The sequence below is a fragment of the Cetorhinus maximus genome, chromosome 10, assembly GCF_964194155.1.
Source record: "Cetorhinus maximus chromosome 10, sCetMax3.hap1.1, whole genome shotgun sequence".
Taxonomy (NCBI): domain Eukaryota; kingdom Metazoa; phylum Chordata; class Chondrichthyes; order Lamniformes; family Cetorhinidae; genus Cetorhinus; species Cetorhinus maximus.
This window is the reverse complement of record NC_135888.1, coordinates 59,519,790-59,547,597: the sequence shown is the minus strand read 5'-3', so window position 1 is coordinate 59,547,597 and position 27,808 is coordinate 59,519,790. Positions and strand designations below refer to the sequence as shown.

Here is a 27,808-nt window from a genome sequence, read left to right as displayed (position 1 = left end):
TAAAAACAGGCTTTGAAATTCAGTCATTGCAAACTTGTGGCCCCAATTATAAATAGTCAAGATTGATGAAAGCAATTCCCCTTCCTGACAAAGAAAATCACCAAAGTCCCAGTAAACAGAATTTGACATTATCAGTTTAAATCAAGTAATGAGTGACTTAAGTGAAGAGAATGAAATAATCTGCGTTGAGAGACATCCCAGCACATTGCTACCAACACATTGCTCCTGAAGCGTCATCCCGTGTTTATTATGTGCACACAGCAAAATCTCTCAAAAAAGCAATGAGATAAGACGACCAGATAATCTGCCTTTTAGTGATGGCGGCTGAGGGATAATTATTAACCACGGCGATAGGGAGTACACCCCTGCTCTCCTTCGAAATAATGTCCTTGGGATCTTTTACTTCCACCTGACGGGTCCTCGGTTTGAACGTCCGATCCAAAACACAGCGCCTCCGACAGGGAGGCACTCCCGCGGCGCGGCACTGCACTGTGGGGGTGCCAGCCTAGATTTTGTGCTCAAGTCTCTGGAATGGGACCTTCGGCCTCAGGTGTGCCAGCACTGAAACTGGGCCCAGGCTTGACAGCCCTAGAACAATTTCAACGGGAGATGTGTTTGAAAACGGATTTTCCCGTTGCTCTTGGTGACAGTGGAGTGGAATGGGTGTTGGGTGTTGGGGGGGGGTGGTGGAGGGTGCCACACAGGGGAGGCCATGACAGTGGCTGGGCCTGACGTCGCGCACCCACTGACGTGTCGCCTCCGACCTGAAGCAGCCGCCGCCAACTTTCGCCTTTCCGCTCATTTTAATCGCACGTTATGCTCTACTCACGCCTTATCCACCAGCTCGCGCATTTTCCACATGTTCAGCATCTTCGCCTCCTCTCACTTCGACGGCGGCCTTCACTCCCGGTCCGGCAATTTGATTGATTCCCTTTCTATCTCCCTCACTCGGGGCCCTCTCCTCCACCCCCTCCCGCCGCCACCACCACCACTACCACTATTGCTGCTGCTCAGGTAAAGTAACCCGATAATTCACAGCAAGGACTTGCTAAACAAGAAAAAAGGTTAAACCCCCCCCCTAACCCCCTCCTCCTCTGAGCTCCCGGTTACCAACCAGCCAAGACGTCAAAACGTCATCACGCCAACCAACATTCTGCGTCACCGCGCTCAGGCCCCGCCCACGTGTCTGCGTCTGCAGCGCGAGCGCCACGCAGTAAACGGCCGGTGGCGCGGCACACGTCGGGAACTGTAGTTTCCACTCGCCTGCAGGAAGCGCTCAGCGCAGCGGAAACTACACGTCCTAAAAGCCCACGTGGGCATTCCTCACCAACTTCCCTCTTTGTACCGATCGAAGCAGAGCGGGGAGGATAGCGACGGGTGGAACGAGGACTGACCATGTTTTGAATGTATATTCCGTCGAATTTTCTGTACTTTTATTCACAACTGAATTAGTAATGTGCTGGACCAGTGACCCAGGCGCTCAAGACATGGGCTCAAATCCCACCCATAGCTCTTGCACTTGGTTTCAGTATGCTGTGCGAGCCTCGAACGATACAGAGAAAGATTAGCTTGCACCTGCTCAAGGAGACACGCAAATTCGTGAAGCGTTTGAAAAAAAAATACGTACAAGAAGCAGGTTCAGAGAGGAATTGGAAAAGCAAAGACAGGGTATGAGACGAGACTGGCAGCTGACAAAAGGAGTCCAAGAGTTGTCTATCGGGGTAACCAATTTGCCCTCATACCCTGAGTGTGGGCTTCCCAGGATGACACTTGTCCCAGATAGCTCTCTCTTCACTGGCCAATCATGGTTGGTATCTGCAGGTACAGTGAGCATGCGCAGACACGGTCACAAAGGAGCAGCAGCATTAGCTGGCACCACTCTCTTCCTGGCTTCTACTGGTGAGGTTTTGGGGAGGGGGAAGTCTGGGAGTGGGAGAGCTCAACTCGTTCAGGGTCCGCAGCCATGGCGGCATGGGCAAGGCTTCAGGGCGGAGTGGTCTCCAAAATTGTGTTCGGCAATGGTCGTCTCAGCCTGAGTCCGGGGGCCCTGATGAGGAGGGGTGCAAAAGGGTTTGGGCAGCCCTGAGGGGGAGAGGAGGGGTCCAGCATGCCTGAGGTGGAGGGAAGGGGGGGATGGAGAGGGGTCTGGGCAACCCTGAGGGGAAGGGAAGGGGTCTAGGTAGGGGAAGGAGGGTCAGGGAAGGCCTGAAAGGGGGCAGTGAACCAAGCAGACCTTTCCATTAGTCCCGTCTGCACACCCACTGCCCCTCAGATCTCAACAGCACCACCCTGCCCCTCAAGTCTCACCAGTACCTACGTCCCCCCCCACCCCCCTCACTCCTCAGGTCTTGTCAGCTTCCCTGCTTCTCAGGCCTTGCCAGCAACACACACATCCCTGCTCCAGTGACATCGTCAGCACACCATCCCCTCTCCTGCAAAGTGTCCATTATCCTTTTCTCCCAGAGTTGGTCACCCTGTCTTCCAGAGGCTTATAAATAGTAAAAGGGTGATAAAAGGAGGAGTTTGGCCAAATAGAGGCCAAAAAGGGGATTTATGCATGGAGGTAGGTGAGGTGTTAACTTAATACTTTGAATCTGTGTTTACCAAGGAAGAAGATGCTGCACAAGTCATGGTGATAAAGTTGGTAATTCAGACACTTGAACGATTTAAAATTGATAAAGAGGAGGTATTAGGTAGGCTGCCTGTACTTAAAGGTGAGGACTGGAAAATTGCAAATGTTATGCCATTGTTCAAAACGGGTGTAAAAATAAGCCCAGCAACTACAGGCCAGTCAGTTTAACCTCGGTGCCAAGGAAGCTTCCAGAAACTATAATTTGGGACAAAATTAATAGTCACTTAATTAATTCTGTTTGGGCAAATATGGGCTAATTAAAGAAAGCCAGCACATATTTTTTAATTGTTTAACTAACTTGCTTGAATGTTTTAGCAAGATAACGGGGAGGGTTGATGAGAGTAAAACTGTTGATGTGGTGTACATGGATTTCCAAAAGGCATTTGATAAAGTGCTACGCAACAGACTTTTGAGCAAAGTTAGAGCTCATGGAATAAAAGGGACAGTAGCAACAGGGATACTAAATTGGTTGATTGACAATAATGGTTGTTTTTTGGTCTGGAGGAACGTTTATGTGGTGTTTCCCCAGAATCGGTGTTTGAACCCCTGTTCCTCCTGATATATATTAATGACCTAGACCTTGGTGTACAGGGCACAGTTTCAAAATTTGTAAACAATACGAAACCTGCAAATTTTGCGAACTATGAAGTGTAGATCTTCAAAGAGACATAGACAAGTTGGCGGAATGGCTGAACAAGTGGCAGATTAATTTAATGTAGAGAAGTGTGAGGTGATTAATTTTTGCAGGAAGAACTTAGAGGGACACTTTAGGAAGGATGTGAAGGCATTGGAGAGAGTGCAGAAAAGATTCACGAGAATTGTTCCAAGGATGAGGAACTTCAGTTATGTAGATAGATCGGGGAACTTGGCACTGTTTTCCTTGGAGAACAGAAGGAGATTTGATAGAGGTATTCCTCTCCTTGCGTTTTCTCTCTGCCTCTGTATTGTGCTTGCTTTCAAATGAGGCCACGCTGTTTCTTATTTGGTTGCACCAGGTGCAGAGATCCTGGGCGCACCTCCCAGTACTTGAAGTCGATATCATAACTCCTAAGTGAAGCCTTCAGTGTCCTTGTAGCACTTCATTTGACTGCCATGAGAGCGCACCCCAGACTCGTACTCTCCTTAGAAGATTCACTTTGGTAAGTGAGGATCAGGTATTTTGGCTGCATGGCCAGTCCAACTCAGTTGTAACTATCTCAATATGGTGTGAATGCATGGCATGCCAGCTCAGGTGGACACTTCAGAATGGTATTTTGTCCTGCCATCTGCCCTTCAGAAGCTTCTAATCACAGCTTAAGTGAAACTGGTTGCTCTTCTTGGCATGACTCTGGTACACAGTCCAAGCCTCACATCCATATAACATAGTGGATATACCTATTGCACTATAGACTTTCAGTTTGATAGGCAGACTTACTCCAGTTCATTCCCAGACTGATGTTTGAAGTCTGCTGAAGGCAACCTTTGTTTTGGCAATTCTTGCATTTGTTGCATCATCAATACAGACAGCTCAAGGGAGTTTGCTGCCGAGGTAAGTGAACTTATCTATTGCTGACAGGTTCTGTTCATGCACTGAAACCTTGGGCTAGATATGGGACTTTCCTGGAGCAGGCTGGTACATTGCTTCAGTTTTCTTCGTGCTGATCGTAAGGCCAAAGTTATCACACACACTGGAGAACAAGTCCATGCCACGTTGCATGTCCAACTCTGAACCAGCAGCTAGTACACAGTTACAGCAAACAGGAAATCATAAACTATGTCTGCGAAGACCTTGGTCTTTGTCTGGAGTCCTTTCAGATTTAGTAGTTTCCCGTCCATGTGATACCATACTTCAATGCCAGGATTATCATCATGGAAGGCAATGGAGAGCATGGTGGTAAAAAACATGCTGATTGTTTGGCGCAAGCATGCATCAACAAAAAAGCAATCAACAGGCTGCCATCAGCTGCTCACCTGATGACCCTCCCACGCTGTTAGAAATGACAAACGCAATTAAACTCCTGGCTGGCAGCAGAGCTGTAAGAGTTGATGCTATCCCAGCTGAGGTCTAAAGACTGGAGGTCACTGCCTGGTCAAAAAGCTCACTGATCTTTTTCAATCTATGTCGGAGCAAGGAACCATCCTGCAAGATTATAAAGATGCCTCCATTGTCCACCTGTACAAGCAGAAAGGAATTTGCTAACCTTGCAACAATCCTAGCGGACTCTCACTGGCAAAATCTTCACCAGAATCCTTATGAACTGCTTAGTGCAACATCTCAGGCAGGATCTACTGCCGGTGAGTCAGTGCATTTTTAGAAAAGGCCAAGGAACCACTGATATGACATTTGCATTTAGACAGCTCCACGAGAAATGCAAATAACAGAACATGGACATCTACACTACAGACTGAATCTTGTTTTCATGTTTTTGCTTTTGGACAGTGCTGACCTTTATTCTTCTAGTAACACCTATTCTGGACCAAAGCTTTTGTCTTTATTATTACCATTACTACTCCCTTTGTCTTGTGTTCCATGACATCTTTGTCATTTAATCTCTTTTGCCCTCCAACCTATCCCTGACCTTCTATTTTGCTCCATCTGTCCCACCCCCAGCTTTTTCAGCAGCATAAAACCCATCACATTTCTACCTTTCTCCAGTTCTGAAGAAGAGTCATATTGGACTTAAACATTAACTCTGTTTCTCTCTCCACAGATACTGCCAGACTTGGTAAGTTTTTCCAGCACTTTCTGTTTTTATTTCAGATTTCCAGCATCTGCAGTATTTTGATTTTATTATATTGACAGATGCTTAAATAGCAGTAGTATTAAAGTTTACAAACCAAATTCTGGTTCAACCAGAATAAAATTGAATAGGGAAGCAGGCTCAAGGGATGAATAGTCAACTTCTGTTCCTACATCCCTAGAAAGCAGACAGGCAGTAGACCACTGAATCCAGTTCCATATGCACCCAAGTCACAAATAGAAATTGAATTTAGTTCAAAAAGTGGTCTCAAAAGCATTGAACATAATCGTGAATAGTTTTAATATTGTTTTATTTTGTCTGAAGATAAATGATCCAGGACTTTCCCTTATGCTTCTTTTTTTGGTATTATTTCAGTAGTGTTAACGTTTTTATGGCTTCAGGATGTGTTTACCCCAAGTGCCTAGTAAAAATGTGATAAATCATTTAGCAGAATAGATGACTATGTGTCAGTATTATTTATTAAACACATGTATATAGTTCCCTCTTTTAAGAGTAGATACCCTTAAGTGTCACATCAGCTCAATTGGTAGCACACTCACCTCTGAATCAGAAGGTTGGCCATGGATTGAAGCGGCATTGTGGACTCCTGCACCTAATATAGGCTGACATCACAGAGCTGTTTTGTTGTAGGTGAGGTCTTCGGATTAGATGTTAAACCGAGGCCTAACGTCTGCTCAGGTGGACATTAAAGACTATTTGAAGAAAAACAAGGTATTTTGCCTGGTGTCCTGGGTCTCATCCAGCACCATCAGAAGCATATTATCAATGAGAGTTAACTCCATTTCATTTTCTTCTTGCTGAGGGGAAACAGCTGGGACAAGTATATGGCTTGACCAGGATTGCAGGCTTCCTCATACACTGCATGCACATCACTCTCCAGTATATGATGCCTTCTTTCAATCTGCCCTTTGTTGGAATCAAAAGTGATTCCACTCCCTAAACATGTGTGACCATATGCAGCAAATCGATCAATGCTCTGTATCCCGGCAACAGGCATGATGCCTTCATTCTGTGGCAGCTGACTGTGCCAGCTGCATTTGAGCCGCCACAGCAAACCAAAGGATGGCTTCTGGGTGACAATGGCTATGCACTGACTATGTGGCTGATGACGAAGGTCCACTTATGTGCAGCAAATGAAAGCCATGATGCTACATGAAATGTGATAAAGAAAACCATTGACATGTTGAAACAACTCTTTTGCAGCCTGGACCATTATGAAGGAGCCTTGCAGAGATCAGAAAAGCAGATCGAGATTTCCGGTGGCCTGATGCATGCTGCACAACCTCGCTACCTTGAGACGACAGCCCTTGCCATCTGCCATATAATGAACAGCTGGGGAACAAGAGGAGGAGGGAGCAGGCAACTGGACAACCCAGACAACCCTTTTCTGGCAGGTCTGCTTGTGAAGAACTCATCCAGTGTGATACCAGTAAACTCAACCCTAATTCTCCATTCACTAACAGTCCCACATCTTACATATACTAATCATCACAGTATCCATTGGCAAAAATGCAAAAATAAAAACTGCTACAAAATAAACATTTCAAAGGAAGACTATAAACTTATATCACACCATAATGAATTTAAAAGTCAATAACCACTCACGTGCTTTACCTTAGTACCTGTCTTCCTGGCCTAGAGCTCCTACACAGTGTTACCCTAGTGGCTGCAGCATGGCTGGTGGAGGGCTGCTGATTTTCAATAGAGGAGACTGCAGATGGCCTTGGACGATGTCCTTGAGAACTGTACCATCACGGCATGGACACCAGCAGCCTGGCTGATGGGAAATACCAAGTTCACTGGCAGAGTGGGAGGATGAATGTCAATGTCCTAAGAGAGGACAGCAAGTTCGTGTTCTATCCAGCCACTGCCATTTCCCTGGGATGGTGTCTCAGCAATCCTAGTAATCAGCTGGAGGACAGATTGCTGGACTGCTGCCATCCTTTACATATTGCAATCCACAGCCATAATGGCAGCAGTCTGACCTTGCATAACAGTTTCTGAGCTTCCACTGCAATTCTCAAACTTTGGGCAGCTGCCACCTGTGTTGCAGTGGAAGCTGCATCATCAGGCGTCGCTTTGTGGTTGGATTGTAAATGTGCGAATGGAGTTGGCCACCACTTCCAGGCTCCTAGCTCTGTGCAAAATCCTGTGCCAAGTTGGTACCAGACTCCTCTATGGTCCTTGACATTGACTGTCAGACTCTACAATTCACCCAAGCATCTTGTTGTGCATATCCATCAGCCTTTTTCTATAGGCTGCCCCATCAAATTTTTTTTTGTTTATTCAGGGATTGTGGGCTTCGCTGGCTGGGCCAGCATTTATTGCCCATCCATAGTTGCCCTTGAGAAGGTGGTGGTGAGCTCCCTTCTCAAACCACTGCAGTCCATGTGGTGTTGGTACACCCACAGTGCTGTTAGGGAGGGAGTTCCAGGGTTTTGACCCAGCAACAATGAGCAAACGGCGACCTGGAATTTCCCCTCCAAGTCACTCACTATCCTGAGTCAGAAATATATCGCCGTTCCTTAAATCCTTATCTGAGTCCTTTGCAGTAGGAAACCTGTGTACAACCTCAGCTTCTGGCAAAGCTGACACCTTGCACTGTCTTTGCCCTTGCCCTAGCTGCAGACTATTTTTGAGCAGAGAGTCTCACCACTTGAGGACCCCACCTCTATGCTGTTTTCTAAATTACATGCAGTGCCATAGCTGAGCTGGTGGCTGCAAGTGTGAAATTGAGTAATGGTGCATCTTAATCATCAATGATGCTTGCTGTTCCTTCACTGCCTGGCCAGTTTACACCTCCTGAGTACTTGAAAGGAGAACGACACAAGAGTAAGATTGTGGTGTAGGTGAAACGGGGGGTGGGGCAGGGAGGGGTGGGGGAGGTGCGTGGGAGTGTGAAAGTAAGAGAATCATGCTTAAACCATTTGCAGCTTGTAACTCGGAGTCAGTTAAGGGGGGTGGGGTAGAATGTGGGAAGGAGGATACTGTCATCTTCAATGGTTTGAGCCCTGCTGCTGGGCATGGCTGTCACGGTGATGGTGAGCATCATATCTTCCATAGGGTCAGAACATGCAGGCATACCAGCCTCCCTCTGGTTAGCTCCTGCTTCCTCTGGTTATGCACCACTTTGCCCTGCAAGAGAGGAAACTGTGCCACTGTGTTGTGCAATCTGTTTGGGTAATGTAGCTGTCATGGTTCAATGACTGTGTATGTAACCTGAGAGATGTGGGTGTGAGGCTTGCAACAATGCTAAGTTTGTGAGTGCTCAGTGAAGAAAATGAATGTCAGGTATGCATCCTGATTTGTTGGTAGGTAAGTGATGGAGGTGCGGTGAATTGAGCATTCTCTGAGGCTAGTTGTGCAGTTGGTAGAATGTGGCATTTGAAAATGCAGTCACTGATTTTGACCACACTTGCAAAGTTGTTAAACTTCTTGTGGCACTGCATCCAGATCCTTGGGGTTTGACTCCTGTTAAAAAACCCAAACTTACCTTGGAGATCAGGAACTACAAGTTTTGATGAACCTCGGACTACCCGTGCATGCACAGGCCGGGAGCAGGCTGCACATGCGCAGTTCAGCATCTTCACGTTCTTCGAGCCCAAGACAGACTCTGTGCACCTGCGCCTGGAGCAAAAGGAAGAGCACGAAAACCTAGGTCAGGTGACCAGATGTAGGGCGCCAGAGACAGCAAGTGTCCCAGAGAGATGGACAAGGGAGGGGGACAGAGAGTGGTCCCAAGAAATGTTCCAGGTAAGGGACAAAGAGTGGGACAGGGAGAGGTTCCAGAGAGAGGGACAAGGAAGGGGGACAGGGAGAGGTCCCAAAAAGTAGTCAAAGGTAAGGGACAAAGACAGGTCCCAGTTAAGTCAAGAACAAGAGAGGAGCAGAGAAACAGGCTTCAGTTAGAGAAAAAGGCTGCAGGGAGCAGACTTTAAGTGAAGTGGGCTTGGAAGAAGCCCTGGTAATCGAAGAGGGCTATGGAGAAGCCCTGAAGATTCAATAAGGCAGTGGAAGATTGGCAAATCTGTGCTGCAGCCATTGAGGCAAAGGTACCCTTTTGGAGTAGTAATGTTCTGCTAAGCATGGCCGAAAAGCTGAAATTGTGCTTGTAAGTTGATGCTTCAATGTACTCAGGAAGCCAGGAGAACAGAACCTCAGAAGGCGAGATTGAAACCCTGCAAGGTAGGCTATCATTAAAGCCATCCGACTTGGAGTGACCTTTGGAGAGAATTTCAAGGCGAGATCTTCGGAGGTGAAGATTGGAGACCCTCGTGACAGAGATGGAGTTTCAGTGAGATTGGTTGACTCAGTGTGACTAATGTCTGAGTGGGCTGTTAAGAAATCCATGGAACCTGTTTTGGTCACGTGTCATTTATTGTGCAGTGTGGTGTTTCTGACCACAGCTTGCCTGTTAATTCACATGTGACTCATACTTACCCTGGATATTAGAGTATAAGATAGATATTGTAAATTGTTTTATCTTTCTGACCTTGTATAGTAAACTTTATTGTTGTTTGTTCAAATGCCGTGGAATGTTGTGGCTTTATACACTTAGGGCGGAATTCTCCCAAGATGAAACTAAGTGGCCGTGGCGGGTGGTTTTGGCAATGCCCAGCCTGCCGTTCGTAATGGCAGCAACTCACGCCTGATTCTGCATTTGGAGCCTCATTAATTATGTAGAGGCGTGTGTCGCTCCAAATCACCTGGTGGGTCAGAAGTTGATTCGTCCGCCCGCTATCAGCTGACGGGTTCGAAGGTCTGGGTGCCATATTTAAACACCAGTCTAACACACAAGTTCAATTTCTCCAGCCCACCAGAGATGCCTGCAACCCATAAGAGAAAGGCCAAGAGCCTCAGGACGAAGTCTGCACCCCAATTCACCCACCAGGCCTTGGTCAGACGGGTGCAGGAACAATCACCCACGGATGGCTGCAGGAAGCACAGCAGCCTCACCTTTCTGGCCTGGGACACCGTAGTGGAGCAGGTCAGTGTGGCTGGCACCCATGCCCAAAGTGCCACGCAGTGCAGGAAGAGGATGAACGATCTCATCCTTTCGCCCGATTAAGTCATCCTTCAACACCCTCCAATATCAAACTCTCATCATGGCATCATGCACTCAAGTGGCTACTCTCTTCAGGGGTTTCACGCAACCATTAGCGGGGTACATATATCAACACTCATTCTCTCACCGAGACGTTCACATCACCACCATCCCATCTATCATGTTGCTCATGCTCCGTCCTCTGGCCCTTCTGGGGAGGGCTCACCACACACAGGGGACATGCATCTCACCCAACCTCTGCTCCATCCCTTCTCATCATATGCCTTTCTTCTTCATACATGCCAAGCTGGCGCACAATAGGTGTAAGAGAGCGCAGACCGGGTGAGGGACGTCCAACATCCTCACCCTCAGTAAATTTGAGGAGGCTGCAGCCGAGCAGGCTGGGGACAACATGGATCGCTCCTGTGGGGAAGGGGAGATTGGACTCTCCAACGAACCTAGTACAGATCACAGCTCCATCAGCTCATCAAATCCTGACATTCACAGTGAGTTGCATGCATTCTTATCTAGCTCAGCTCATTAACTGAAAGTCTGTTTTCTAGGCACCGGCACATCGAGGCCCACAAGCCTTTCCAGCACCACCAGATGATGAGCCTCTGGAAGCGGCCACCAAATCTATGCTGGAGACGTAACGACAGGCGGTGGAATATCCAGCAGAGATTTGGCAGTCACTCAGCAGCTTAGAGCGAACAAGGGAGGAGTCCGTACGAGTTCTATCTGATGTCATGGCTCTGACATGTAAGTGCCTCAAGGTCACCATGGGAAGGCTGGCGAAAATCATGGAGACCTTGGTCCAGCAGGTCTTGCTGGATTTGTGCTTGGCCGTGCACTCCATGGCCGCACACCTTGGTGGGCACCATCAGAATGTAGGCGACATGGCGACAAGGCACCTTGCACCGGGTGCACCTTCTCCTGCAGGAGTCAGGACGGGGTCCGCAGACACCCACAGGGAGGATGAGCGTCAGCCAGACACCCCGCAGACCTGCTCTCAGGACTCTCCAAGGGTGTGCAGCCACTCACAGTCCCCTCTCTCTGTCACCCTATCCACTCCAGCTTTTCAGGCTGAGCAGGTGACCCTTATCAGGCCATGGGCCACCAGAGGATGTCCACCAAAGTCATCACAGACACAGGACAAAGCAATCAGCAGGCTGTCTCCACCTCTGCTGTGGATGTCAGGGCTGCACCCAGGTGTAGCGCTAGAGTTAGAAAAGTTAAGAAAAATCAATGTCACTTTTGGGTCACAGGCGTGCTAGACATGTAATAAAATTGAACTTTTGTTAATATCTTTGATGGTTCTGTGAATGTTCCTGTCAACTGAGGGCGTTGTGATTTTGTACTTTGGAGTCTCCTTATTTCGAGGTTTAACCTTCCTCCCACTCAGTGATAGTGTTCCACTGTGAGACTCACATTCCTGTGATGTAAACCTCAGTTGAACTAAAATCCGCACCCCTTGTATGATGTCATGGAGATGTGTATAAATCTTTATTGGAAGTGTGTGAGGTAAGCATTTCTAACCCTTCTTCAAAGAACACCATTGAGTGAGGGCAGCTCATCAGCATTGATATTCTAGCGGCATTTGTGTCTCCTCAGTAGTAGTGGCAGAAGAAAAGACCTGCACGGGAGGAGGAGGTCCCTTGGCATGTCCACATCAGAGTCGCAGCAGTGTTGGCATCATTAGATGGCGGCGAAGGCTTCAAGTCTTCTCTCACATCGATGTTGTTCCTAAGTGGGCTCGCAGTTCCCAGAGTGAGCTCACTCACAGGGCTCAAAGGACCAAATCAAAGATCATGGCCTGGTGATTCATGAGGCAAGTGTGAATGCAGGATTCGTTCTCGCTGCAAATGGTTGGATATCCCCTGAGCTGAAAGAAAATGCGTTTCAGATGCTTGGACCGTTCAGGTGGTGTTGAGGGCTAGGAGAGATGTGGCCATATTCCCTCACTTGACTTTACTGTTCCTGGAACCTGTCAGCGATTAATGTATCACAGGCACGTCCCCCAGCCTTCCTTCCTCCATGGCGTGATCATGCTCCTACTGACCCACAGCAGCCTCCTGAGATTCCTAGGCCTCCAGATCTTCATCCTTTGATGAGCTCACATCCTCCCCCAGACCATCCTCTGGCAGGGGGTTATCTCTCTGCATAGCCAGATTGTGAAGGGAGCAACGGACTGCACTGATGCAGGAAATCCTGTCGGGAGTGTATTGGAGTGAGCCACCTGAGCGGTCCAAGCATCTGAAATAAAAACAAAAAACTACTGCGGATGCTAGAAATCCAAAACAAAAACAGAATTACCTGGAAAAACTCAGCAGGTCTGGCAGCATCGGCGGAGAAGAAAAGAGTTGACGTTTCGCGTCCTCATGACCCTTCAACTCCCAGAGTACTGTGCACAAACGTGCAGTACATGCTTCCAGTGACCACACACCAGTTGCATGTTGATGGAATGATAGCCCTTGTGGTTTATAAACATTAGGGCCTGCTGCCATGGAGCCCGTATAGCCACATGGGTGCAGCCTATTGCACCCTGCACTCATGGGAAGCCTGAGATGGTGGCGAACGCAGTAAATCTCGCAACTTGGCTATCTTCGTTCAGAGTAAACCTTGACGTAATGATGAGCCTTCCTGTAAAGGGCATCTGTGACCTCCTTTATGTGTCAACATGTTGTGGACTGAGAGATGCTGCACAGGTTGCCTGTTGATCCTTGGAAAGAACCAGAGGCCAAGAAATTGAGTGCTGCAGTCACCTTCAAAGCCACTGGCAGGGGATACCTTTCAACTCCACGTGGCATCAGATCTTCACGAAGAATGTGGCATGTGTGACATACCAGATTCTGAGACAAGCACAGACGTGCATGGCATTGCCTCTCACTCATTTGTAAATAGGAGACTCTTGGATGATAAACCCTAGCTCTGGCGACTCACCCCCATTGTTTGGGTCTCTCCTCCTGACTCTCCTGTTCATGTTGAGGCACCACTTGACCATGTCCCTCATGCTGAAGCTGCGCACGGAGTCACTTCTCCCTCCTTTGCCTTCTCCACTGCATTAGAACCCTGACAAAGGCAGCATTGAGCCCTGGATCCATATCTGCTTTTGCCTTCTCTCTGAAAGGAAACATTGAAGACATTAATGATTTGATGCAGTGACTGTGATGTGTAGCCACTGAGTTCTGAGTAGCCCTTTAACAGTGCTAATGAAGCCATTGACTTTAAGTTGCTTTCATCACTAGGAGGTGTTCCTCCTTTCTTTCTAAGCAGACGCCGGCTCACTACGGCGACAAAAAGAGGTTAGATACGACCCCAGTGTCATGAAGCTATTCATGTATATAATATTTTGGAAAATATTTTTCTTTTAAAATAGGGATTTAGTCTGTGGGTATGTCTTAATTGGATCAAAGCCAGCTAGTCTGGGTGCTTTGGTGTACTAGTTTGAGGTGTAAACAGAGAGATAGCATTTGTATTTTTTGAATAGAGCATTCAAGAAGTGGGGTGAAAACTTGTCACCAATCTAGCAGATACCAAGCCATATGTTTATGTTACTAATAAAATTGGTACTATGAAAGGGGTTTCATTATTAAAAGGTAAAGCTCAAGGAGGTTGTTGATACAATGAAAATTTGAATTCAATCAGTGGCGATAGGTATAACCTCAGTAGTTTTTGGGTATACAGGTAGAGACAATGTAAGATCAAAAGGCAGCTGCAAGCCTCCAACTGGCTCCTCAGTGAAAAGAACCTCATTTTGAATTCGTAATGTGAAAATGTTTTGCCTGGTGTTTTGGTTAAGTCTATGGGTTGCTGTTGCCTTAATGGAGGTTAGTTTGGGAATTTGTTATAAGTTATGATAGTAGTAATTTGTAGCCATGTGTACATATATTTTAACCTCTGTAAATTATTTAAATGTTTCACTTCGTTTAATGTAAAACCTCGAGAACTAGTGGCCTGATTCCTGAGTTTAGAGTCACATCTCAAACATAACACTTAAATAACTGGCTATGACAGTTGTTTAAAGCTTCCCTCTGGGACTTTTTAAGTAACTCTGCTTTACTAACTGCATCAGTCATAACAATTGGGGGCTGTGCCAGGATAAATTATATTTCTAATTCCTCGATTGGTTAAGAATTGGTGAATTGTTAAGCTTACGAGTACAAGAGTACGAGTACTCTTTGAATTTAGGAATTGGTGAGGTATTTTAGAAGTGGTGAGACTGCAAGATGGCTTTGGCAATTGCTAAGACTTGTCTGGGAGTAGAAGAGATAACTCTGAGTGGGCTGGAGAGTATAACCAAAAGTAAGTTAACAGAGTTGGCGGATAAGTTACAATTGGAGTTCCAAAACAAAAACAGAAATACCTGGAAAAACTCAGCAGGTCTGGCAGCATCGGCAGAGAAGAACAAAGTTGACGTTTCGAGTCCTCATGACCCTTCAACAGAACTAAGTAGAAATAGGAAAGAGGTGAAATATAGAACAAAACTTCTTCAAGGTAGGCATTTCTTGAAGAGAAGTGGCAGTCAGTTAAACACAGAGATAAAAACAAAAAGCTGCGGATGCTGGAAATCCAAAACAAAAACAGAAATACCTGGAAAAACTCAGCAGGTCTGGCAGCATCGGCGGAGAAGAACAAAGTTGATGTTTCGAGTCCTCATGACCCTTCAACAGAACTAAGTAGAAATAGGAAAGGGGTGAAATATGGAACAAAACTTCTTCAAGGCAGGCATTTCTTGAAGAGAAGTGGCAGTCAATTAAACACAGAGATAAAAACAAAAAACTGCAGGAGCTAGGAAATTTGATATAGTTAAAAGTATAGCACAGTATCTACAGTTGGAAGTGAAACCTGACACTAGTGAGTCATAGCTGGAGGTAGTGAGACTTCAGTTGCAAATGAAAAAGCTTGAATTAGAAACAAAGGACAGAGAAATGGCTTTTAAAAGGGAATTCGAAATTGCGAAGATTGAGAAGGGGGAAAGAGAGAAAGACAATTCCAACTGAAATTGTTGGCAGTTAGAAAAGAGACTTTAGTAGGTGAAGAAGGATTTGTCTCCAGAGTAGAACCCAGTGGGGATATGTTTAAATTCGTACAAGCTCTTCCAAAGTTTGAGGAAACAGATATTGATGTATTCTTTATTTCATTTGAGAAGCTAGCTAAACAGATGAAATAGCCACAGGAAAACTGAACATTATTATTACACTCTAAGTTATTAGGTAAGGGGCTTGAGGTTTATGCTTCGCTTTCAGAAGAAATGTTGGTGAATTATCATGTGGTGGAAAAAGCTATTTTGAGTGCATATGGGTTGGTTCCTGAAGCATACAGGCAGAAATTTAAGATTATGAGAAAACAGCTTGGGCAAACTTATATTGAGTTTGAAAGAGTAAAACAAAGTAATTTTGACCGGTTGATATGGGCGTTCAAAATAGAGACAACCTATGCAGCTCTTAGGGAAGTCATTCTTTTGGAAGAATTTAAAGATTCAATCCCTTCGGTAGTGAGAACTCATGTGGGGGAACAGAGGGTTGATTCTGTAAGACAAGCAGCAGAGATAGCTGATGATTATGAATTAGTTCATAGAGCTAAAACTTCTTCCGTCATCCTTTCAAATTGGAAAAGGATAAAAAGTGGGAAGGTGAAAGGAAGGCAGGTAGTCAGAGAAGAGAAGGAGTAGCTGGAAGTTCCCAGGAAGTTTTTTTCTCAGAACAAAAAGGAAGGTGCTGAAGGTAGAAGTGACATTCGAAAATTGAGGTGTTTTCATTGTAATAAAGTGGGCACACAAAGTCAGCGTGTTGGAGGTTGCAGGAAAAATCTGTTGAAATTATTGAGGTACAGAAAAGCTCTGGAAGTAAAAGCACTGAGAGTTCTGAGGTTCAGGCCCAAGAAAAAACAGTGGTTTGTGTACAGGTGAAACGGAGAATCAGTGAATGGTAAAGAAGTGGGAATGTGTTCACAGCTTACTCTAGAGAATTCTGAGGAGCAGGTTGCAGAAATGTTTGAAGATTTTGTATGTGAGGGGAAAGTCTTTCCATGTGTACAGGGTGGAGTAGGTAAAGATGTTAAAATATTAAGAGACACAGGGGCTAGTCAATCCTTAATGATATGGGATAGTGATAGTTGTTGTTCAGAGGGAGTGTTGCAGGAGAAGGTAATAGTAAGTGGGGTTCATGGAGATGCTAAATCTATTCCATTGTGGAAGGTAAATTTAAAGAGCAAATGGAAGTCAGGTGAAGTTATAGTTGGAATGGTGGAAAAGTTGCCCATTGCAGGGGTTCAATTTATTGTGGGTAATGATATAGCTGGATCCCAAATGTGGATGATGCCTATGGTAGTTGAGCAGCCTGTAGAAGTGTTTTCAACAGAAGTGCTTCAGAAGGAACATCTTGGATTGTCTGGATTCAGATGAGTCCTCAGTCGGTCAAGCAATAACCAATGATTGATGATGGTCCTCCCTGAGGTGCTTTGCAATGCTCCAGTCATACTGCCATGAGTGTTTTGATGTTTGCAGTGCTGCTCCTGCCTCTTGAACACTGTCATAAGCAGTGAAATGTTGGTGCAATGCTTGAAAGGACTGCACCATGTTTATTTGCTTTAGATTGAGCGCTGGTGAAGTTTTTATCCCATAACAGAATGGTCACATGCTCCATAGGCTGCCTAGCCTTCCAAGAACGAGGCCATCGTCACACAAGATTGTGACTTCTCATTCTGAGACTGATGTTCTTCATTGAGGTGTTGAGGATACCAAAGAAGATGTCAGTATCTACCTTGCATCTAAGGGACAGCTGAAATGAGCTCGTATGAGCTAGTCTTCTTTATCACCCTGGAACCTTGTTGCTATAAGGGTCTCATGGGACACATTTGCCACATCTGGTCCGTGCAATGGCCTCTCCCTGTGGAGCGTCATCATCCTCACTCTCTTCGATGTCATCCCTTTTGGTGCCCTCCTCATCGGAGGAGACATGCAGCTCCTCCATCTCTCCATAAGGCAATTCATCCCCACTTTGGAGCGTCAGATTGAATAAAGCGCAGCAAACCACAATGATGTGGGACACCCTTTGGGGAGAATACTGGAGAGCGCCACCTGACCGGTTCAGCCATCTTCAACATGCCAATGGTCTGCTCAGTCAAGAACTGTGTTGCACAATGAACTGCATTGTACCTCTGAATCACCCTGGCAGCTGAACGGGTGTCATTAGCTATGTCCTTTGCAGGTAGCCTTTATTACCGATGAGCCAACTCTGAATGCGCTGAGGGCCCTCGAAGATCTGTGGCACTTGCAAGTGACTCAAGGTGTAAGAGTCGTGTGAGCTCCCAGGGTCCCTCGCCACAAACTGCATAATCGGGCTTTTGGTGATCACAGATCAGCTGCACGTTGAGAGAATGGAGGAAGCCTTTTCTATTGATAGATCTTAATGGCTGCTGCCAGGCAGCTCTTAAGACCACTTGTGCAGTCGATGGCACCCTGCGCCTATGGGAAGCCAGAGATCACCGCAAATCCCACTGCTCTGGCAGCCTGGCTGGGTTCATTCAGGGAAAACTGGATATAATTGTGTGCCTTACTGCAAAGGGCATCGGTGTCCTCTTGTATTCATTTATGTGTGGAGGAATGCAATATTCCACAGAGGTGCCCAGTGGAGCCCTGGAATGAGCTACTTGCAAAAAGGTTGAGTGCGATGGTCAACTTTAGAGCCACTGGCAATGGACTGATGCCTCCCAGTCCCTGCGGATTCAGACCCTTCCGAAGAATGTGGCAGATGTGAGCCACTACATCCCTTGACAAACGAAGGCATCTATGGCACTGTCTCTCTCCTGCTCATCTGCAAGTATGAGAGGTACCTTCATTACACCCTGGGTCATGCCAAATGCTCTGTGGAATTGGTCTCTCTTCCTCAGTTTCTGGGTCTTCATGGGGCCTTGCTGGCCCATGATCTTCAGGGCGAGGCTCTTCCCTTATCCCTGCCAGTTAGCGATGGACCCTTCTTCTCCTCCTCAGTTACATCAAAGCCATGAAGAAGGCAGCATTGCCTGCTGCCTGCATTTGGCACTCCTTCTTGTCTCTATGGAAGCATAGTTGAGAGACATGATTGCACCTTACCTTGCAATGATCACCTTCTATTGCCAAACTAGGGAGTCATTGTGAAGTCCTTGGGCTGCCCTCACTCAGACAGTCCATCCCCAGGTCTTATCTTGCAGCTGAAGCACATCCTGAAGGATCACAGGTAGCTGAACTTGCTCCCACATCCCCCATCCCACCGCCTCCCCCCCCCCCCCCCCTCCCCCCCCCCCCAAAAGGCATGACAGCACATTCACAAAAGGGGTTGGATCTGTATGAGTACAGCCAGGTGCTATCAACCTCAGCCAGGGCACTGTCAGGCTGCCTCTTTTGGAGTAGACTAGGCCCAGCCTTGCACTAAGTTAATGACTGCAATCGTTGAGCCATGTAAACCCTAATCCTCCCAACTGCAATGTGTAGGGTTGTCCAGAGAATGTTGCATATGTTGTAGCCATGGCCCCTTAATAGTTTGACCCCCTGACCTTTTCACGTCCCTCTGTGAGGGACAAATGGCCAATCATATCAAATCTATAACTGGCCAAAGCTCTAATGGGTTCTCAGAAGAATGTGTACCATGAGTTAAGGTGCCCAAATCCTCAATTGGCATTTGACTCTTCCTAACATGTCTCAGTTGAGCCTTGCTCTCCATGTCTAGAAGCGGTAATTAATAGGGTGCCCCTTCAATCGGCCCAAAAGTGCAATAGCCGATTCTTTTCGCAAGCCCTCAGACCCCCTCCACTTTTTGGTGATTTTTTTCCGAGCTTAATTTTCAACTGCGTCATTACATCAGCTGTCAAGATGGTGCTGCTCCAATTCTATTTCAAGACTAGCTTCCAAACCACACACACCTCCTCCCACCGCCACATAACTGTCCAAGTCCCTCTTATCATCCCTGAATCTTCCCTCTGCCTGATCACTCTCCTGCCTCCCTCTTTAGCCCTGGAGCCCATTGTAATTGTAATCAATATCACTGTCCTCCCCTGGACCATTTTCTGTGAATGTCCCCATGCTCCACGTCGACCTCACCTCTTCTCATCTTGAGGCCCAATGCACAGTGACCTACCATTGACTGCCCCCCTCTTACTCACCAGCTTCACATTTACAGGCTGCAGATGCCTCCCCTGACCTTGAGAGTGCCATCTGCTGGCCAATACCAAGCCACCAACCCGCAGGACTGAAATGTGTGGGGGGCAGACCACACCCTGCGCACCATACTGTGCATAACCAACACACCACAGACAGGCCCTTCCCATCCCTGGACCGGGCCCAAGATATGCGTGCCAGGCATAGCCCTGTAGCATGGTCCACACTACCCCAGGACTGCCTTTAATTTCTAGACCTGACACTGTGCTACGCACTGCCCCAGGACTGCCTCACACTTATCCCCTTTTTTCCTTTAACCACCTTTAACTCTCTGCCCACCCCTTCCCTTCTGGGCTCCGGTCACCCCCACCCCTAGTCAAGCGTGTGCCTTCCACCCTTTGCTTGCCTGTGTCCAGTCACCTCTTCCCCAGTCAAGAGTCTGCCTTCCACCCCTTCCCATGCCTCCCCGCACCCTTCCCCGCAGTCAAGGGTCTGCCTTCCCCCCTCTTCCCTCCCCGCTGGTCTTACCTGAGCAGCCTTAGCACGGAGTTGGAGCAGCTGCAAGAGCAGCGCAGTGAAAGGTTGGCAAACGCTGCATGTGCAAAAATCAAACTTGTGAGTGAAGTGCAGTTCGCCAGGTGCACACGCCTTATATCCGGTCAAGAACCAGACTGGTCTAATTATCCACAGGTGGGGCAATTAGATTTGGAGTGCCAACGTGATTTCAGTGAGTTGGGTTTTCAATGAGCATTCAAGAGATGCAAAGGGATGCAAATACAATCCCTGACATGGAGCAGCAGGAAACTGGACCTGGCAAGAAAGTTCGGAGTGAAAATTCCAACTAATTTTCCCACCAGCAGAAAACTGCTTTTGCCATCACTGTTATTTTTGTGCTCCTGCCTGCCACGATTCCCACCATTGGTGTGAGCAGAAAATCCCACCCTACATTTCAACAGTACTTCACTGAATATGAAGCACTTTAGGATGACTTCCTGAGGATGTGAAAGAAGCTTTGGAAATGCAAGTTTATTCTGCCTTTTTCTTAAACCTGACCTGCACGATTCAATTGTATACTGCTTTAACCAACTGCATAGTCAGATCTATTACATTAATTATTCAGAGAGGACTAAATTGGAATAGGCTCATTGTGTAAAATGGATACAAGTAAGAAAGGATTTGCATTTATATAGCAGCTTATCGTTTCTCAAAAACATCTCAAAGCACCTCACATACAGTGAATTCTCTGAAGTGCAGTCTTTGTTGTGTATTGGCATGGTAGTATTGTGGTTATGGCATTTGTCTCACCACTACAGTGCGAACAGTAAAATAATGTGAATTAAAGCAATCCAGCAGCTGTCACATGCTGAGCTACCTTGATACAGAACTGTCAATCAAAATATTAACAAAAGCAATGGTGAAGGTAGTTTTACTCCATATTAATGAACCCTAATATCTTAGTTTCTCAGGAAATGCTAATGCAGACATAATGGCACATATCTTGGTGGAAAGCTAACGGTGTGTTAATGACATTGTTAATGCACAGAGCAGTCAACAAGTTCACAGGAACAAGAGATATACCTGAGTTATGAATCTCCAGAACTTGCTGGTTGATTTAAGCTGTTTTGCCATTTGCTTAGCACAAACAGCATCTCACCCGTGGCCTCCCTGTTACTTTTAAGAATATGCTGATTTTGTACATTAATTTCCCATTAAACTCACCACAGAAAGTTGTTTGGAAAGTAACAGTGTAAGTATCTTACTTAATTGATGATTGTTAATGCAATAGCAATCAATTTCTCTGGCCCAGAAAGGAGACAATTGAAATTGTCTCATTCCCACAGTAAAATGTCATTAGAGATTTTCATAATTTAAGATGCATTGTTTTTCTTTCTGTCTCTTTTTCTCTCTCTTAATCCAATCTTTATTTCCTGCTCTTTGTTTCTTTCTCAGTACCTGATTTTACTAATTCACTCTTCTCATTTGTTCCTCCATTTCTTTCTTAATCTTTAAATCTTATTAGTTAAGGAGACAGACTGTTGGTCCCATCATTCACTAAAGTCCCAGATTCCCACTGCCCTCATCACCCCATTATCAGCTTGCACTTCCAACAAGTAATGGAGCAAAAAGAATTCTGAGTTAATGGCTGAACAAAGTCTAACTAATGTCACACACTGAGAGATGCCCTGCTCCAGCAAGGTCCAGCCTAATGCATCACATGAGCATTCCATATCTGTTTAATGATCAGATCAAACATTCTGGCCTGTTTTCTATTGGACAACTTGTCCCACTAATTTATTCAAACCCCCCCACCCCACCACACTCCACACCGCGCCACCCCACCCCCGGCCACCATTCCCCCATGTTGCTGCAAAATGTTGCGAGCGTTTTTAAAACTGGGCATTGTTATCTAAATACAAGTTGTTTTTAACTATTAATTACATAAGGAGGCACAGTCTCCATTCCTAACACTAACTTTACATAAATCTGAATTTTGAACTTGCTAAAGTCATTAAGGAAAAGTACTTAATGTGAAACCTCGTGTAAAAGAGCAATATTTAGAATTTCTGTAATTTAAAACAGATCTCTGATCCTTCACATGCTAAAATTAGATTTAAAAAAGATTTTATTCATTTCAATGTCTTTTTAAAATATATTCCTTTTTTGTCACTTTTTTCTGAGGCTACTGATTCATGCTGGTGTATGGTTCCACAGACATCAGCCGCTCTCTGTTACCTCACACAGGTTGCCTGTGTATCTGGAGCATTATTGTCAGCAGGCTATTGAATTATAAAGAACATCACAGCTCAGCTTGATCCAGATCTCAGCCAATGATCATATTTGTATACTTTCCAGCAGAAGTCACTGACTAGCAATCAGGATCGAGAACCCAGGCTAATCATGTTCCCCTTTCTGAGCCCAGCAGTGCTGAGGACAGTGGCAAAATGGCAAATAACCCAATACTACAGAGCAGTACCTGTCAAAGCAGGGTAATGAATGATATGGGCAAAAGACGGAGTACAAATTGAAAGAATGTATGGTGAAACTGCACCGTCCATTTGTCAGATGATCCCTTGAGCGTGTGTGTACAGTTCTGGTCACTGTGCCACAAGATGGAGGCATTCAGAGAATATCCCTAGCATCAAAATCTTAGAACTGAGGAAACCTAGGCCTTTTATCCTTGAAACAGGACAAGAAATGATCTCATTGAGATACATAAAATAGCAAAGGTAGTTCCGAATCTCTGGGCGGAATTTAGTGAGGCTCTCGGGAGCAGGAAATGAGGCAAGCAGGAACACTGAATTGTGCGGGAGACAAAGCGTCAGCTTCCTGACAACGAGATGAAAATTGGGAATTAAGTTGGTGGCGGATTAAAGGTGAATCATGGTTTCCGACAGCAAGCAGCAGGAAACTATTTCTTAATGCATTAGCATGTCATACATACTCATTAAAAACCACGGTTGCCAGATTAAATTGTACCTTTGCGATTAAGTCCGCAGTAAACTAGAAACATGTGAATTCAGATTTGTGACTGGTTAAAGGTGACATGCAGCAGGTGAAATAGTCTTCCTTGTGGATTTGGCGTGAGTAGAAGCTGCTTTTCTTTTATGGTGAGCTTTGTTGGACCAAAGGAGAGAAGGCTGAGCTGTTGCCATTCAGATTGAGTGGCAGCTGTCCAGGGATGTGGGGATGTGGCTGTCCGTGGAAGGGTTGGGTGGTGGCTAGGGAGGTCGTGGCATGGCTGAGGGAGGGAGGTCGAGTCACGGTGGCCCTAAGAAGTGGGGACATGGCTGTCTGTGGAAGGAACAGGTGGCAGCTGTCTAGGGAGGTCGGGGCATGTCTGGCCGAGGAGGGAGGTTGGACTATGACAACTCTAAAATGTTTGGGGCATGGCTGGCTGTGGAAGAGAGGTTGGGTCATGGTGGCGCTAAGTAGGTGTGGCATGGCTGTCCATGGAAGGGAGTTGGGGTCATGAAGGCCTTAAGAAATGTTGTGGGGGCAGAAGGAGGGAGATGGATGAAAGATGAAAGGTCAATTTCTATCGAAGGCAGCTCAAGCATGATAGAGGGGAGATCAAGAGTGATTGAGGGCAGATTGGGAGAGTCAAGGGTGATAGAGGAAGAGTCAACGGTGACAGGGGGGCAGGTGCAGGTGGGTGGCTTGATGGTGTCAGGGACAACTGTAGGTTGACAGACAGTAGATCTAGGATAATGGTAGGTGGCTCAAGAGCAACAAAAGGCACATCAAGGATGATGGAGGGAGGGTCAAGGGTGATTGAGGTGAAGGGTGATTGAGGGAGGGTGAAAGGTAATGGCTTGCAGCTCCAGTGTCAGAGTGGGAGTGTCCAGGAAGATAGCTGGAACAGCAGGAAGAGGTTACTGGAGACCAAGTTGAGGAGTGAATTGGCCATGATGGGGTGGGTGGAGACCAGGGTGTGGTCAAAACAGTGGGCTCCCCATTGGTCCAAAGTTTTCAAGTCTAGGAGAGCCAAATAGACTATGCTGACTAGATCTTTTCTGGCCTTTATTCTGCAGGTCAGTTCAGGCGGACAGAGTAGATCTTGTGCACCCAGTGCTTTTTGATGCTGTGGCAGAGGAGAGGAGACAGCAGAGGATGGCCCAGGGCTAGCAATAGGCAAAAGGACAAAAAGGGATGGCAGCAGGGGGTCAAGCAGCTCAGGGTGGTGTCAATCAGGGGCAGTGTAATGCCAAGTGTGTAACCGAACATACCGCCCCTGGAGTAACACCCTGCCAATGTCAGAGAGACAATGTTAAAGACAACCGAGAATGTCATGGCAGTCAGTCACTGACCTACATCAGCTACTGGAATGGGATGCAATCCTGTGCCAATAACCTTAAAACTCACTGCTGCCTTGAATTTCTATGCCACAGGGTTCTATGCCATAGTTGTTCCAGGGCTCCGCCGGGGAGGGGGGTCATGTGTGGCATCCCCCAGTCAACTACATACATATGCATAAGGGAGTTCACCAATGCAATGTTCAAAAGAGCCAATGGTTTTGTGTAATCCATCACAGATTCTGCGAGCCAGGCACCAGAGCTATTGGATTCGGCTCCACAAGTACAAAGGGCAATTGATTGTACATGTGGCATTGAGAGATCCCTGGGCTGAGAAATCCTTTCGTAAAATGAAAGAAGTTTCATTCCATGAATGTACAACTGGTTTGTGACCACAGAAAACAAATCCTGCAGGTGTGTGCTCCCTTCCCAGGGAACTCTCATGACTATATTCTTTGTCACTCTCAGGTGCCACAGCTGTTTGCTCCCCCTGTACAACTGCAGGGTTAGCTCCTGGGTGACGGGGCTATCCTCAGAAGACCTGGCTCATGACACCTGTGTGGAAACCAGAAATCTCAGCTGAGGAGAGCTACAATGCCCCCATGCCTCAACAAGGGGAACAATAGAACCAACCACTGGGCTGCTAAAGATGAAGTTCCAATGCCTAGACTGCTCAGGTGCTGTGCTGCAGTACACGCCACGGAGTGTCTCACAGATCATTGTGATCTGCTGCACCCTACATAACCTAGTGCAGCAAAGAGGTGAGGAATTGCTATCTGGGGAGCTGGAGGAGCCAGATTCATCCTCAGATGAGGATGAAGGGTTAGAATTAGAAGGCCCTGAGGTGATGCATGGCGTGGCTCCAGCTGCAGATGCCAGGACAATGGAGCGACTTACCAAACAGGCCTGTGAGACCATCATTGCATCCCAATTTCAGCCAGAATGAGGCACCTGCAGGACTTGATTTTGGCCTCAAGAAACGTCGTTGTGGAAATGCCACTACACCTGGCATGTTCCCTCCAGACTAACCTACATGCCCGTGACCTCTGGCACCTAGAAGGTAAAAGGCTTCAAGCCACAAGTCCATGTGCATGGTTCTATCAAAACCTTACAAATTTCTGACTTGAAAGAAGGTCGCACATGACTCAGTCACATATGATCCAATCCTGGCTGCCACATGATTGTGTGTGACCAGCCATCCTGCCACTGTGCGGAAGTCCCGCACACTTCTATTCCAGCCGTTGGGACATGACGCAACTACAACGTTCTGTTCTCTATTTCAAAATGAACCACATCGGGACTGGAAAGCCCAGCCGAAAGTACAATCATTATCAATAATTTATTTTTAAAGTAGGTTTAACAGCATGTAAACCATGAGCTGAATTTTATCACAAGGTTAGAAATTCCATTGCTGGGACCAAAGGTGAGACCAGACCCCACGCCAGTGGGTGGTGGGCCCCTGGGGCAGCAATTTATTGGGGGGGGGGGAGCAATTAAAAGGCTGCCACTAGGATTGCCATGCAATTGAGGACGATGGTCCACCTTCCTGCAGCTGTGGCACTATTATCATGGGGGTTATAGGGGTGGGGATGGTCTGCCAATGCTGCCAGGGGGCCTCTCCATGGGTGATGGAATGGTCATAAAGGAGCCCCCTCGCTGTGCACACCCACCACCCCCCCCCCATCCCGCCTCCCAGTCCCCAGCACACCTGCAGGGAGGCTGCCGCCAGCATTTTCAGGATTTACCTCGTGGTGTCCTCATGGGGTAGCGGCCCACCTGTTGCTGGTAAAATATCAGCGGGGTGGGAGGTCACCCTAAATTGGGCACTTAATGGGCATAATTTTGACAGTTGGTGACTGGCTGTGTCACTGATGTTCCTGCCACTGGTAATATGCTGTGGTGGCAGAAAGACAGGGTCCCCTCCCAAGACCATTTTACTATCCCTCCTGCCTCCTTCCAGTCAGTCTTCATAGGGCTGGTAAAATCCCATAGAATAATTTAAGAAAAATGTTGAAAGAGTTTTTTGTATAGCTGAGCTAAGTTGAATCCAATTGCCTTTCTGTATCTATATGAGAAGATTTTCAGACCGAGATCAGATTTTTCTTTATTCTTTCATGGAATGTGGGCAAGGCCAGCATTTGTTGCCTATCTCTAATTTCCCTTGAAATACATGGCTTGCTAAGATATTTCAGGGGGCAGTTACAAGTCAACCACATTGCTGTGGATCTGAAGTCACATGTAGGCCAGAAGAGGTAAAAATGATCACTATTACTGAGATTAGCTTTATATACCAGATTTGTTATTTGATTGATATTCCTAGAACTAGATGCCATTGTGGGATTTGAACCTATGTCCCCTGATCATTATCCTAGGCCTATTGGATTACTAGTCCAGCAACATTACCACTACAGCACCATCTCCACCAAGCATATCAACACAAACTATGCCAGAACATTCTTCTCTTATTGGCCCAATAATTTTCCACACTGGGTCATCTTGGAAGCTGACATTAAACCGAACAGAACAAAGCAAAATTATATGTAATTACAGACTTGTCCTTCAAAATTAACATGAGACAGGCAGGGTAAAGTTAATACTTGAATCATATGTAACTAGGAGTTATGAATTCCTTGTTTAACCTGTAAAATATTTGAGACAATCATTCACTAAGTGAGCACAAGAAAAGAAATACAATTAGTAATCCATTTTGGAATGTGTATTTGACAGTTTATCTCATTATTCTCATGAGGTTGGGCTTACAAAAATGTTTCAATGAAACATGTATCATTTATGAATAATAATAATAGTAAAATAACTGCCTAAGGGACATTTGAGCCAAAAAATATTATTTACTTCATGCTTTTGAGTTTTATATATATATGGCAGCATCATTTGCTGTACTTTGGCATATATGACTGCCCCCAAATCCACACCATACCCAATCCAAGATGTTGGGTCAGGCAACCTGATGATAACTTCTCCCAATGTAAACTTGAGCTAGATGCTAAGTTGTGCACAATACTGGTTGGTTTGACCTGCCCTTCAAGCTGATTATGCCAACAAGAAGCATACACCTTGCTGTTACATTTCATAACCTACAAATGGTCACTCTGAGAATTGTAAGCTCATTGTATGAGAAAGGTACCATCCATAGCACAGCCTTTTGCTATACAAGCTGGACAATGAAGTATTAAGAATAAGCATGACTGAATGAATAACTGAGTCAGAATGTTGAATAATCTGACCTCATATTAGGTTGCTGTCGAGGGATCTTCAAAAAGTTGCACCATAGCTGGGCAATAAATACTATGACTACAAAAGTAGGTCAGAGGCTAGGAATCCTGCAGCAAGTAACTCATTTCCTGACTCCCCAAAGCATGTCCACCATCAACAAGGCGCAAGTCAGGAGTGTGATGGAATACTCTCCGCTTGCCTGGATGAGTGCAGCTCCAACAACACTCAAGA

General features: G+C 46.2%; 1 protein-coding gene across 2 annotated transcripts in view; it reads right to left on the bottom strand.

Moving 5' to 3' along the window:
• LOC144685718 (clathrin interactor 1-like) overlaps positions 1-27,808 on the bottom strand; it is a 262,875-nt gene that overhangs the window by 211,405 nt on the left and 23,662 nt on the right. Inside the window, exon 1 of one of the 2 annotated variants that reach the window (XM_078550529.1) lies at positions 830-1,122. The exons of the other annotated variant lie outside the window; for it this stretch is intronic. Within the exon in view, the coding sequence (XP_078406655.1) occupies positions 830-870 (41 nt within the window). The 5' untranslated portion in view covers positions 871-1,122. Of the gene's footprint in view, positions 1-829; positions 1,123-27,808 lie in introns of those variants that run through there. 2 annotated transcript variants of the gene reach the window in all.